At 52.8% G+C, this 13039-nt stretch overlaps 1 protein-coding gene across 3 annotated transcripts in view; it reads right to left on the minus strand.

Moving 5' to 3' along the window:
* Window positions 1–13039, minus strand: part of CTIF (cap binding complex dependent translation initiation factor) — a 232861-nt gene that overhangs the window by 153206 nt on the left and 66616 nt on the right. For all 3 annotated transcript variants that reach the window (XM_039842019.1, XM_039842027.1, XM_039842034.1), the window contains 3 exons: window positions 10331–10404; window positions 9000–9104; window positions 3717–3792 (listed from right to left, as the gene is read on the minus strand). In XM_039842019.1, the coding sequence (XP_039697953.1) occupies window positions 3717–3792; window positions 9000–9104; window positions 10331–10404 (255 nt within the window). The remainder of the gene's footprint in view (window positions 1–3716; window positions 3793–8999; window positions 9105–10330; window positions 10405–13039) is intronic.

Here is a 13039-nt window from a genome sequence, read left to right on the forward strand (position 1 = left end):
GAATTCCAATCCTCATACCCCCATTGATAAGCCTGTGATTTGGGGCAAGGTATCTGACCGCAGTTCTGCCATCTGTAAAATAACAATAATAGCAGAACCTATACTTTACAGGGCCATTACGTGAAGTCAGAGATTACATGCAGACACACAGCTCAGACAGTGCTGGATTCCCGCGAGCCCTTGTGAAGGAGGCACAGGTTCTGGGCTGGGGTTCTGGGGCTGAGTCCCTCTGGGACAGGAGCAGGTCAGGGCTCATTTGGTCATTCACGCAATATTAAACGGGCTCCTGCATGCGCCCGTGTGGAGCCTGCATTCCAGTGGAAGAAAGCAGACCAAGCATTTGCGTGGTGAGCACTGTGGATAAGAATAAAGCGAGGCGTGTGGAGAGCAAGTGCAGGACACGGCCTTCGGAAGGCCCTGCTGAGAAGGTGCCATCTGACCAGAACCAGCTTCATCTGGGAAAGGACATCAGTGACAGCGTGTGCTCCCTAGGGACAATGTGAGGATGTGCAAGATAAGAAAGAGAAAGCACCGGCATAGTTCCTGCAGCATGGAAAGCACTTTCGGCGAGTGTTTGCAGTGTTGCTGTTGTTGCGATACAGTCACTGCTGGATGCTCGATAAGGGGGCATCAGGAGAGTTCCACGGCCCAGGCCACTGGAAAGGCAGCGGCCCAGGCACTTTAACTCGGTCCATCATGACTAAGACAATGCCTGGTCCACAGGAAGGTGCTCGATCAGTACCGGTGGAATCAATAAATAAAGTCAGACTGTACCTCCTGTGGAACCGAGAAGTGACACAAAGCAGCGCTTTGGGGAAAAGGACAGGGCCTGAGGAAGCGAGGTGGAGCTTAGTTTTCACAGGACTTTGCACCTTGGCGTCTCCGGATATGTTCATAATCCTTATGCCTTGTGAGTTAGCATATCCTAGACGTTTCCAGAAGACTTGGCAACAGAGCTGGCATAGCTCTAGGGAACAATAAAGTCACTCCTTCCCATCTGGAGGGCTGGGAACTGGGCTCCTGCAGCTTCCATCCAGAGCTGGGCGGCCCCTTCCCACCAACCTGAGTTTTCAAGCGGCAACGGCGCCACCTGCTGGAAGACCAAGGATGCTCTTGCATCTGCCACCATTTTTATTCCTTCAAGCACTGAGTAGAGTGGGGAGAGCCTGGTCATGGATCTGGCCCACAGTGATTTTTTTTCTGAAAGCGGATTTGTCCCTCAGATTCCTCGGGTGTGTGTGTGGTGCAGGGGCAGGTTCTCATCCTGTCATTATTTGAGGCAAAGCAGAGAAAAAGGGTGCTTAACCCAAGGTCTCATTGTCCCTTCTTTAGTGGGTGTCCTGTCCTCTCTCTGGGTCCTGTGTGAAGACAGTGCCTTGGAAACAGTCTCATGAAGTGGAAACCCCACTTCATCTTCCTTGAGTCTCCTGAACCCCTCCGCAGAGAGAGCCTTGGGCACATCCATGAGGCCAGGAATCCCACTTGACTCAGTTCTGCTTCTTGTTCAGTGTGTGTGCCACGCTGACCTCGCAACAGGGGACTTACACATTGTAACACTCCTAACCTGGGTCAGTCCCCAGAGATCAGAGTAACAGGCCTGACCAGGTCAGGGTGAGCTCATTATTAATTGCCGACAGACATAGAATTTAGTTTCAAAATTTCCTAACAGGAAGGCCAAAAGGGAAATAAGTTAGGTTATGCAGTTCCTATTGTAAGACAAAGACAGCAGACATTAATGTTTGTCTGTCAAAGAATTTTTAAAAAGATCAAAATGTATCCTTTTAGAAAGCTTTGGGAAAGACACAGGATAATTCAATGACGTCTTTCAACTGGAGTTTTGTATTAGACAGAAGCATCAGGGCAGCGTAAGGAACAGGAGGCGGTATTTGTGCAGGGCCCTGAGGCTGTGTGGCCCCCTGCACTCTGAGAAGACGCTGAAGGGAAATTGCTCCTCAGGTTACTGCACCTCAGGGAGAAGGAGCCCAGGTGGTATCTGGGCCAGAAGCGAGGGGAGGGATGTGCAAGGGGAGGCCAGAACCTATTCAGATGCGATTCCCTTGCTTTCACATTGAACTCAGTCAGGCTTAACCTGGCTTGGATTTCGGGGCTCCATCTTTCCCCCTCAGCTCAGCCTGACAGTATCTGACCTTCCAGGGACAGAAGCCAATGCTTTGTATCTCCCAAGTCTCACACTGGTGAAGCTTATGGGGGGAATACTGTCAGCACCCCTCACTCTAAGGGCAAACACCATCCTTGTCTGTGCAGCTGATAGAGGCTTAAGGGGTGAGCCCTCCTGGGAGCTGTCATGCATTCCCAGGGGGCTCAGGAGTGTGTGTGTGTGTGTGTGGAGGTACTCCCTGGAGGAATGGCAGGCCTTTGCACAGCAGGGACATTTTGGCCAAACAGGTGCTTCCCTATACCTCTGTGTGGCTGCCTCCTTCACTGCCTCATCCTCTCCCTTGTTCTGGGGAGGATGTGCCTGAGCATTGGACTGGGTCATTTTGGGGACAATTTGCATGTCCAACATCAATAAGGCGGCAAGGACACCTTTGGCTGCTGGGGATGGTGGACTTCCCAGTGCAAACGCCAGACTAGAGCCTCCACAGCGGTGCGCTGGTGCCCTCTAGTGGGAGGTCACGGTGCACGGTCTGTCTGCATGGCCTCTGCATTTAGCTGCATCTGACCCTGGGGCCACACTCAGAGCAGGATCAAATCATGGGGGTTGTCATCATTGTCCCCCCATTCCACCAACCCACAATACACACAATACATTCCAAAAAGGCAGGTGCGTCCCCCAGGACTCCATCCTAAGCCCAGTGGTATGGGTCTCAGCTTCTGCCCTGCCATGTGGCTTCACTGCCTAGAACCATAACTGATGTCCCCCCGAATCCATGTCGCCACACTCAAAGCCTCCAGCTGCCCACCTCAGATCAGAGCTCTTGGGGAACACGCTAGCTCTGAAGTTGCTGAGGGTTTGTGGAGCTAAAATCCGGCTGCTGTCTATCACCTACCCCAGCTCACCTGCTCTTCTCCCTCAGCTCTCATTTTGGGGAAGCAGACCTTGGGGACAGTCCCCATGAATAGTATCAGTCCTTACTAACCAACTAAGTGCTTTTAATGGGTGGAGAAATGTGCTGGGCAGATGTGGGCACTTACTGTCCCGTCCTGACCCCCGGTCCTTTGAAGCTCCAGGGTCTGAGTCCCAGCAGCCTCAGAGACGGGCTTCCCTGCAGGACAGCACTGCATGGGAATCACCCCAGGACCCATTGCCCACTGTGCATCAGGGATTGGGGGTCCTTGGCTTTGGCTGGAGTTAGGGGGGGATAGGCACCCAGGTATTAGCATCTGAGCTCTGAGTGAGGCATGCCCACCTAGGACCACTCACTGTGACATGTGACCTCTGACTGAAGCATGCCTACCTAGGACCGCTCACTGGGACATGTGCCCCATGCGTGGCTCCCAGTGAGAGAGAAGCTATAGTGCCCCGGAGATCTACAGGAGGCATTAAGCCGGGGGCCACAGGGCCCTCTGCACACATATCAGAGCGGAACACTGGACCATGGCAGGTAGCCACCCCGGTTCACATTCCAGTGCAGCACATCCAGTTACGGTTTGTTGGAGCGAGAGGCCAGCAGGAGTGCTTAGGCCCTGCCCAGGCCCAGGATCAGGACCTGGGGGAAGAAGGGGTGTGGGGACACTCTGCCCCATGCACCTACCTGCCAGGCTGGGAGAACCTTCTCGATGTCATTCAAGTTGATCCCATCCCCATCTTCCAGCTTCCCTTTTCCACACCTGGACCAGAAAAGACACAAAGGCATTGAAAGGATGGTGCGTGTGTCCTATCCCAGCCTGGCAAGCAGAAAAAGCAGGGACAATCAGGGGATACCCAGTCCTTCCTTCCCTAAAGGCCTCCAGAATCAGTCTGTTCCACCCAGAGGAAATGGCCATGGAGACCCCAGAGATGCTGCCCTCCACCCCCGGGCCTGGCAACACAGGCCTCTGTGCAGGACAAAGGACTCATGTAGATAGTAATGCTGGGGACGGGGGCAGCACAAAAGTACCAGAGTCCCCTCGACCCTTCCAGGCAAAGACACTAAGCTTCTTGTTAATGAAAGCCCCCAAATCTGTCACAGCTCCTGCAAAAGCTGATCATCTTGCCCATTACGGTAAAGGGAAATGAATGAACAGAGAGACCAAGCAACTTTTTTAAGGTCACACAGGCCTCCAATGGGGTTTCCTCCCTCCTTAGCCTAACTTTGAGCCAGTCCAGCAAGCCTGTTCATATTGATGCTTTGTCCTCATGTCTGCTGTAGGCAGGCGTACCTTCAGGCCAGAGATGCTGGCCTTGATTCATTGCCAAAGGTCCATGTCTGCAGCATATTTAAAGTGCAGATTCTGGAACCAGACTGCCAGGGTTGGAATCCTGGCTGCATCCCTTACTAACTGGGGTGACCCTGTGCAAGTCACTTAACCTCTCTGTACATCAGTTTCCTCGTTTGAAAAATGGGGATAATTAATAGTGCCTAACATAAGGTAAACAGAGGATTAATATATCGAAGAGCTTAGAACTTTGCCAGGCGTGCGCGCGCGCGCGCACACACACACACACACACACACACACATATTTGATACATCATATTTAATGGCAAATATATTATGGTAGATACAAGTAATAAACAAAATTATAATAAAATAAATAACAAGGTAAATACATTACTACTACTAGTACTACCTCTACTTCTACTATGACTACTGTTTTATTGTTATTGTGAAGAGAAGTAGCATAGTGATTGAGTAAGGGCACAGAGCCTAGCACCCACCCAGCCTCATGCAAGTCACTCATTTTTTTCTGGGTCTCCTAGATTCCTCATCTGTCGAAGTAAAGAGAATAATAGCTCATAGCTCCCTAGGTTGTGGTGAACTTTCAATAATACGAGGCAAGCACTTAGAGCACAGACTGGAGCATGCCCCATGCACAGTATTAGTTACTACTACTATTATGTTGTTACTGAGCCAGGTCTGGTGAGGGCTGCTCAGCTAGTAGGCAGCAGTGTTTTCCAGCTGCAGAGTTAATGTAACTTTCAAATTTCAGAGTAATTAGCTTATTTGCTCAATGTTTGCCAAGGCTCTCTTGTGTTTTGGGCCCCGTCAACTGTCCTTGGAATCATGGACAATAAATGATGTAGTTCCTGCCCTCAGACAACTCACAGCTCATGGCTCTTAGGAAACAAGTCCTAATCTCATCTAACAGGGCAGTACTCTTGAGCACCAGTAGGGGACAGCATGACATGAGTGTCAAGAAAGTCCTCTGGACAGAGCAGCCCTGGAAGCCCCGGGAAGAGCAACACGGCTGCAAAAATGAGCAGAAGCTTGGGTGGAAGAGGGCACAGGGCTATGGTCTACACCCCCATTTCACAAATGCTTTGTGTGGGCTCCAGCTCCGGCTGGGCCTCAGTGTACATGATGCAGAGACTGGGCCCTTGGTGTCACAGCCAGTGTTGGGGTCAGGGGTAAGAGAGGGCACTACAGGAATATAAAGGAGCAGCTTCCAGAACAGTCTGGACAGAGAGAGGGTGACGGGTCATGAGCTGGCTAAGCAGAGAATCTGGGAGAATGTACCAGGCAGAGGGCAGCAGTGGGTGGAGCTAAGCACAAGCACGTTGCCAGCAGGGATGTCAGCGTTCATGTGGCTGCAGTGGGTGGGGATGGGGTGCACGGGGGTGGGCAAAAGGAGCAAGACAGCGCTGGAGGGCAAGGGCTGGAAACATAGCTAGGGGTCTGGCAGGTGGAGCTGGGGTGGGCGGGGTATAAGGAAGGAAAAGAGAAGAGTTCTTACCCCCTCCACTTCCTCCCCAGCCTTGTGATGCGCTGGGCTGCAGATGAGGAGATGGAGGAAGTTCTGGAAACACCCAGCCACCTTTTAACTAATAAATCCGCCAGGCTGGTAGAGACAGGCTGGCCTGTGAAGGCACCGACTGCTTGTAGTCATCTGTGTTTTGCAGGAATCATAGCAGCAGGGGAGTAGGAACCTGGGGACTCCTGGCCTACTGGATTGGCTGATACAGCCTCCCTTAGGTCACATGTGAGTATGACATACCTCTGGCCCCAACCACATGCTGCACCCTGGCCTAGTGCAGCACCGGCACAGCCTTTCGTTCTCACCTCAGCAGCCCTGTGGTGGGCCGTGGGTGGTGTGCAGGGAGCGCTGTGGCCCCTTAGACCCTGGGCCTGCCCTACCCAGGGCTCAGAACTCCCTGGAGAACTACAGGTTCAGAGGGCAGAAGGTTGATACAGACCACCTGAGTCACTGCTGCCAACGGGGTTTCCAAGGCAACAGCCTGCTCCGATCTCTGTCCCTCCATGGAAACGCGGGCTGTGGGAAGCCTTGGCAACCGAATGGTCCCCTGCTTCTGAGGGATGCTACAGTGGCATGTGGAGTCTGTCCCCAGTACAGCAGGATTCTAAAGGTGACACAGTTCCTGGCCCAGCCACAAGGTGGCCACAGGAAGCTGCACCTAGGCTCCCTTGGGAGCCAGGGAGAAACAGGATTTGGCCAGAGCCAGGTGTCTATGAAAGATGCCAGATGACTGTCAGAAAATCCTGTAGGCTCCTGAGTGGGCGAGCCTGGCCTGTAACTGGTGAGCAAGTGTGTCTGGTTCCTCTGGCTTCAGAGGGGACAATGGCCCTCAACATGAGGGAATCTCCCCTCCTCTACATAGTCACCTATGGCTACTGCCAACTAGTATTTCACCATGACGTACATCGTGTGAACTGGTGCAGACCCCTCGGAAAGCCTGACTTAACGAGCGTTCTCCATCGGACACCTTCAGTCCTTCTGTCCTCTGGGCCTTAGTTTCCCCTCTGGTTTCACCATCCATGTGCTCCCGGGGGACATGGGAGCTTCCTAGACAGTTCACCCTCCAAGAGTGCTCTCCTCTCTAACCCCTTCTACATTCGTTTTCTTCGTTTAACTATGCCTGGCAGCTCATTTCATAGCGAGTACTCTCTAGAAGTCTACCCCCCTAAACTGAGTCTTTTATTTCTCTACACAGTCTCAGTCATAAATGGGTCCATGTCTCCTTTTAACAGTAAATAGTCCTGCTGGGCAGAGCCTATATGTTATCCAGTAAGTGTGTGTTTCCTCACAGTACCCAGCACCACACGGGGACCCAGCAGGCCTAGTGAATGGGCTTCAGAAGTGAAAAATGCTCAATCTGATCCGTTCTCATGGTCTACTCCAAGCTCAAAAACTCCCGCAATAGGGCAGATGAGAAGCATCTCCTCTGCTGAGAACCTGTTCCTGAACTTGACCTGCTGAGGAAAGGTCAGCTTTCCTAAACTCAGCAGTGTGAAGGGCACAGCCCTAGGCAGCTCAGGAGGAAATGGCCTCACCACTGTTGAATAAGGGGTTGGGCGTGCAGTGAGCCGGTGGATGGCACGGGGCAGGGCCAGGGGAGCCTCAGGGCTGGGCCCCCACTTTGGTCTCTCTCCTTCTTGCAGGGTGCCTCCATGCTCAAGGCTATCTCCCCTCCCCACCCAAGGAAAAATGACCTTGAGAGTTCTGATGGAACCCACATAGGCAGGCCACTGCAAAAGGAGGTGTGTTAAGAGGCTGGGTTCTCCTGGGAGAGTCTGATGTAGGTGAGGCATCTCTTCCCAGAAAAATATACACGTGTGCACAGTTCTGCATAAAGTTTTAAGGGGGCGATCTGGGTGCTGGATGGCATCATACGGCCTTAACTCATGGTTCTGCTCCTCGGGCAAGATACTGTGCTTCTCTGAGCTTCACTGCTTTTCGTCTCTGAAATGAGGATGAGAACATCACCCTCCCTGGGTTGCTGCTCACTATACTGCGATGAGACCAAGAGAAGGGGTGAGGTGGGATGGAAACTGGAGCAGGAGGCCAGGTGAGATGCACTCAAGTACAGCCGATAATATCGGTTATGTTTAGGCCTGAAGTGACAGGGAGACAAGACTGGGCAGAGAAGGACTGGGAGAAAAAAATAAAAGTCATGTGTATAATTTAAAAGAGAGCAAAAAAAAAACAAAACAGAAAATAACATGTGTCGGTAAGGATGTGGAGAAATCGGAACCCTTGTATATTGCTGGTGGGAATGTAAAATGTTCAGCTACAGTGGAGAAGTTGGGCAGGTCCCCCAAAAGTTAAAACATAGAATTATCATGGGGGATCCCGTGATTTATAATAAGATACATGTGATTTCTGTCTCCAGTCCTGCCTGGCACAGGGACCCTAAAGTTCTTGGGATTTCCTAAGTGATGGAGAGGGAATGGTGTCTTTCGTTATGTTAATGAGGTGACTTTTGGAAAGTCCATAGGTAACTTGAGGATGGGGCTGGTTGCTATGGGAACCAACCAAGAGATCGGAGGGCTGGAACTGTCCGTCTCACCCCCTGACCTCTGGGGAAGGGGAGAGGGGCTGGAGAGTGACTCAGTCACCTATAGCCAATGATTTAGTCAGCCGTGACTATGTAATGAAGCCTCCGCAAAAACCCAAGAGGACAGGGTTCTTTACAAGGGGAAGACGAAACTGATACACGAAATAACTACAGGGAGAGACAACCTGGTGTAAAGTCAACCACTACGCCAGTGGCTCTCACAGTGGGGTCCCCGGGCCAGCAGCGTCGGCATGCCTTGGAACTGGTTAGAAATGCACATTCTCAGGCCCTGCTCCAGATCTGTGGGCGTGGACACTACAACTCGTGGTTTAACAAGCCCCACGGGTGGTTCTGATCAAGTGTGAGGCCCACTGCCCTAGGCTACAGACAAGCAGGGCCACTATGAGTGGTCAGGAAGGGGAGCTGGAAGTGTGGCTGGAAGGGCCTGGGCAGTGAAGGGTGGAGGACTCAGGAGAGGCCAGTGAGCCTGCAGATCTGAGGCCATGAGCCGTCTGTGTGTCCTTCCTGCCCAAGGAAAGGCCTCTCTCGGCTGTTCTCCACCCCACCCTACCGCTATGTAAGTGCCCCTTGGCCGCCCCTTACCCTTCACGGTCGATGTGTGGCAGGGGCTGCTTGGGCGTGTGTCGCAGCTTCCGGTGGAACTGGGTGAAGTCCAGCTTTTCAGGCTGCAGGTCCCAGGTGGCACCACTAGAGGGCGAGGGAGGGCAATAAATGAGAGGCAAAGCGGGTGACAAACTGTTACTGATGGGGCCCACACACCCAAGGCACAACCAGGCAGGAAGGGGAGGGTACCCACCAGCCAAGAGCAGGGTCAGGTAGGGACCCCTCACTCGGACGGGAGCCTGAGGTGTCAGGTCTGGGAACGGCCTGCGAAGCCCTCACCTTTCCTCAACCCTGCTATACGGTAATGCTTATAAAACACAAACATGGGCCTGATGCCTACGCTACAGCAGTCCCCCTAAACACCACCTGAGAGCTTGTTTTCACATCTACATTTGGGAAAGACTGGAGAGGGAAAAAAGGCCAAAACCTGTCACTAGAGCCTCTGACGGCCGCACAGATTGGCGACAAGGCAGCTCTCAGGGACATGAGACAAATCTGTCAGGAAGCAAGAGGCCAGGTCCTGCAAGTTCCAGGTCCTGCAAGTTCCAGGCCCAGGAGACTCACGTGCTTCCAGGTGGGTTGAGCCCAACCCAAGCTAGGGGTTTCTAGAGTATGCCCAGGAGTGACAGCTACAGGGCTAAGGCAGAGTGGACCTAAAAGGCGACCGCAGTCCAAGGCCAACATTCCCCGGAGGAGTGACATCATGGCAGGATCCCATCAGCAAACACTTCAGGGGCACTGTCCCCACATCCTGAGGAACCCTGGACAATACCTATGCTTCCGACCTGGTCCGTCAGGCACCTTCCAGAACATGAGCCACTGATAATCCTTCCTTCCGCCAGACCTCTCTGCAGCCAGCTCGCCCACCTGCTACGACCTCAGGTGGGAAAGGTGGGGGTCTGAAGCCACAGCTATCTGTCCCCAGCTCTAACCTGGGCTGCCAGCCGTGCCCATGAGCCACGCTCCTTTGGTCCCATCTGGCTGTTCTCCCTCTCCCACAAGCTGGCTGGACTGTCGGCCCTGTCTTCCCTGCCCCCTCAACCCTCTTTCTTCTCTGCCTCCTCTTCCCCTTTCCTTCTCTCTTTCCCTTGGATGCTCGCCCCTCCTTTTCCTTCCTTCCTTCTCCCCTCTTCTCTCTGACCTCTTTCCTCTTCAGTCTCATGCTTTCTGCTTCAGCCCCCTCTACAGGGCGCTTGATCAGTGAAGTCTCAACATTTACGCAGCCCCCAAAGATCCCGTGAGGCATAGGACAAGTAGGAGGGGGTCCTGGCCGGAGCCACGCACCATGGACAAGAGGGAGCGGGGCTTACCTGAAGGAATCAAAGGTGTTGGCAGCCCAGATGTCTGTGCCCAGCATGTCCAGAGAGTTATCTTTGCTGCCGTTCTAGAAGAGATTGGGGAGGAAAGGGGTGGCGTTATTGGCTCAGCCTGGACACGGAGAACAAGTGGGCAGAAGGCTTCCTCAAGGCCCAGTCCTGGAAAGGGCTGCAGAGGCCCCCCTGTGCCTCGGTTTGTTATCCTGGGCCGCTCGGAGGCTGGAGTGAGTATCTTGGCTGGTGCACCCAGTAAGAGTCCAGAGGACTTTGGGGTGGACCCCTGGCCTCCTCCCTGGCATGGGCCCCTCACTTCGGTAGTGTTTGACAGAGCTGTGCAGTCAGGTGTAGAACCTGCCCAAGTCTCTGCTGCCCCAGCCCATGGCTCTCTCCTAAAAGCCTCCATGTGGATGAGCTGCCATGACCACTGCCAGCCTGATGGCCGTGGCATCTCCCAGGCAGGGGCTCTGCAGATCCAGGCACACTGGAGGGTCCATGTTGGGGGGTCGACTTTCTCACTCCCTGAAATCGGGCAGAAACGAGAAGCCCTCACAGACCAAGGCTACACCAGCAACTGAGTTTCTCTAAGTTAATCGGCCCCAGCCTTCGTCCTTGGATGTTTCCTATGTGATGAAAGACGCTTTATTTGATCCAACTTCTATGATTTGGCTTTTCTGCCCTCCTGGATGCCATCCACCCCTTGTTAGCCCTACAGTTTGCTTCATCTCACTGTTTAAAATTAATACTTCCACCTCCTCTAAAGCTGCATGTGTGCATGTCTTGTGACCTGGGACTGCACTCCCAGGTATAAACATGACCAAATCGGACAGAGATGTTCACCAACAGTATGCAACACAGAGGTAAAGAGCAGCTCCAAACTGGGAACCACCCAAATGCCCACCAACAGTTGACTGGACAAACAAATATGGTATATTCATATATTGAAATATTACACAGCAGTGAAAATAAACAAAACAACATGCAAACATGAATAAATGCCACAAACATAGAGTGAAACTAAAGAATCCATGGTTCATCCATGACCTCAAGTAAAATTTAAGCTCCCTGACTGTTACCTTCTCTTCTGTGCCCCTCAGTGGCCAAGTTAGGCGCACAGTAGGTTCACCTCAGAAGCCTGCCAACCGATTAAACAGACTCCACTCTAAGCAGAGGAGGCGCAGGCTTGCTGCCTGTGCCCAAAAGATTGATTCATGGACTAGGATGTCAAGATCGATTTACCGTCTTAGGATTCAGAGCCCCAAGGACTGGAGGAGGAATGCGGGTGGAAAAACAGAGAACAAGCATGAAAAGGGGACCAGAGGGTCCCAGTGAAAACCAAGAGTGCAAAGCATCCCACAGGTAATTCATCTTAAAGGCAGCTCAAGGTCAGTGTGAAGGGCACGTAAATCTCCTCCTGGCTGGTCACTCTCAGCCCCTGTGCAGCAAGATTAATGTGCAGCACGGAGCTGGCAGGAACGCCATAGCCTGGAAGGGGCACCTCACCCTTTTCCAGGGGACGGGCTATGGGAGGCGCCTGGAGCATCTCTAATTCGGGGCCTCAGCCTCTTTCAAAGCAGTGTCCTGGCAGGGGACCGACCGGCCTTGAGATCTTTCAGGGTCCAGGGAAAAGGCCCCTGGTTGATGGGTGGGACAGAGTGACAGCAGACGTTGGAGGAGATGCCCCTGGTATTTGCGCACAGGTGTTTATATTCTCCAAAGACAGGGAAGGCCACCTTTCCGTGCATAGGCAGAACAACCTGTGATGTGCTGTTACCATCTCCATTTTGAGGTGAGAAAGCAGGGTTCCAGGAGGGAGATCTCGAGGCCCAGCTGGTGAGTGACAGCCAGAAGGCCAGCAGCATGGCGGAGAGCCACCGCCCTCGGCAACCAGGCACGTCTGTTTTTTTCAATACTTCATAGTTACAGACTCGCTTCACACATTTTTCTCATGGAATCCTCTCACCCATTCTACAACCCTGAGAACGTGTTCCGGAACTGCTGTAGATAACCTGAATTCTATTTTAAATGCTGGGAAACTCAGAGATCTCACTGCCGTTCCCAGCGAATACCTGCTCCTCAAACCACCGCCCTCCCAGTCACCTCCACCTCCTGATTCCTGTGACCATGCCAGCATTCTCCGTCACCCAGGCCAGCGGCCTCCGCGAACATTCTCTCCATTTCCACAGGGCTAGGTCTTGTCACTTCTCACATGGACCTACCTCCTGCTTCTGTTCCGACCCTGATGACAATGTGATTCTGATTCTCAGAGCCGAGCAACAGAAGTGCCAGGATGTGAGTCCTTTACAGACCAAGGAGCTGGAGCTCCATATTTGCATGATCCCAGGGCGCCCGACCTGGACAAGGTGACAGCTCTGAGCCAGAATGAGGACACTCTGCCACTGAACAGGACACACCAAGGACTGTGAACAAGGTGGCCTCTCTGTGCTTGAGACGAGAGGAAGGTAACCCCTGTGAAGGCCAATGTCCTGACAGGTGAGAGGGCAAGTCTCAGGGGAACCCCCAACGAAACCTTTGGTCACAGGGGACGACCTACTTGCTGTGGCTCTATTTGACACGATAACTGCAGCACATAACAGGAATCTGGATATTCCCTCAGAGTCTGTTGCAATGGAATGTGACAGGCATATAATCACCTCATGCAATCTTTTATCAACATGGGGCTGGAGAAATCTCCTGGCATTTGTC

This window comes from Pteropus medius, unplaced genomic scaffold (assembly GCF_902729225.1).
Source record: "Pteropus medius unplaced genomic scaffold, Ma_sr-lr_union100, whole genome shotgun sequence".
Lineage (NCBI taxonomy): Eukaryota > Metazoa > Chordata > Mammalia > Chiroptera > Pteropodidae > Pteropus > Pteropus medius.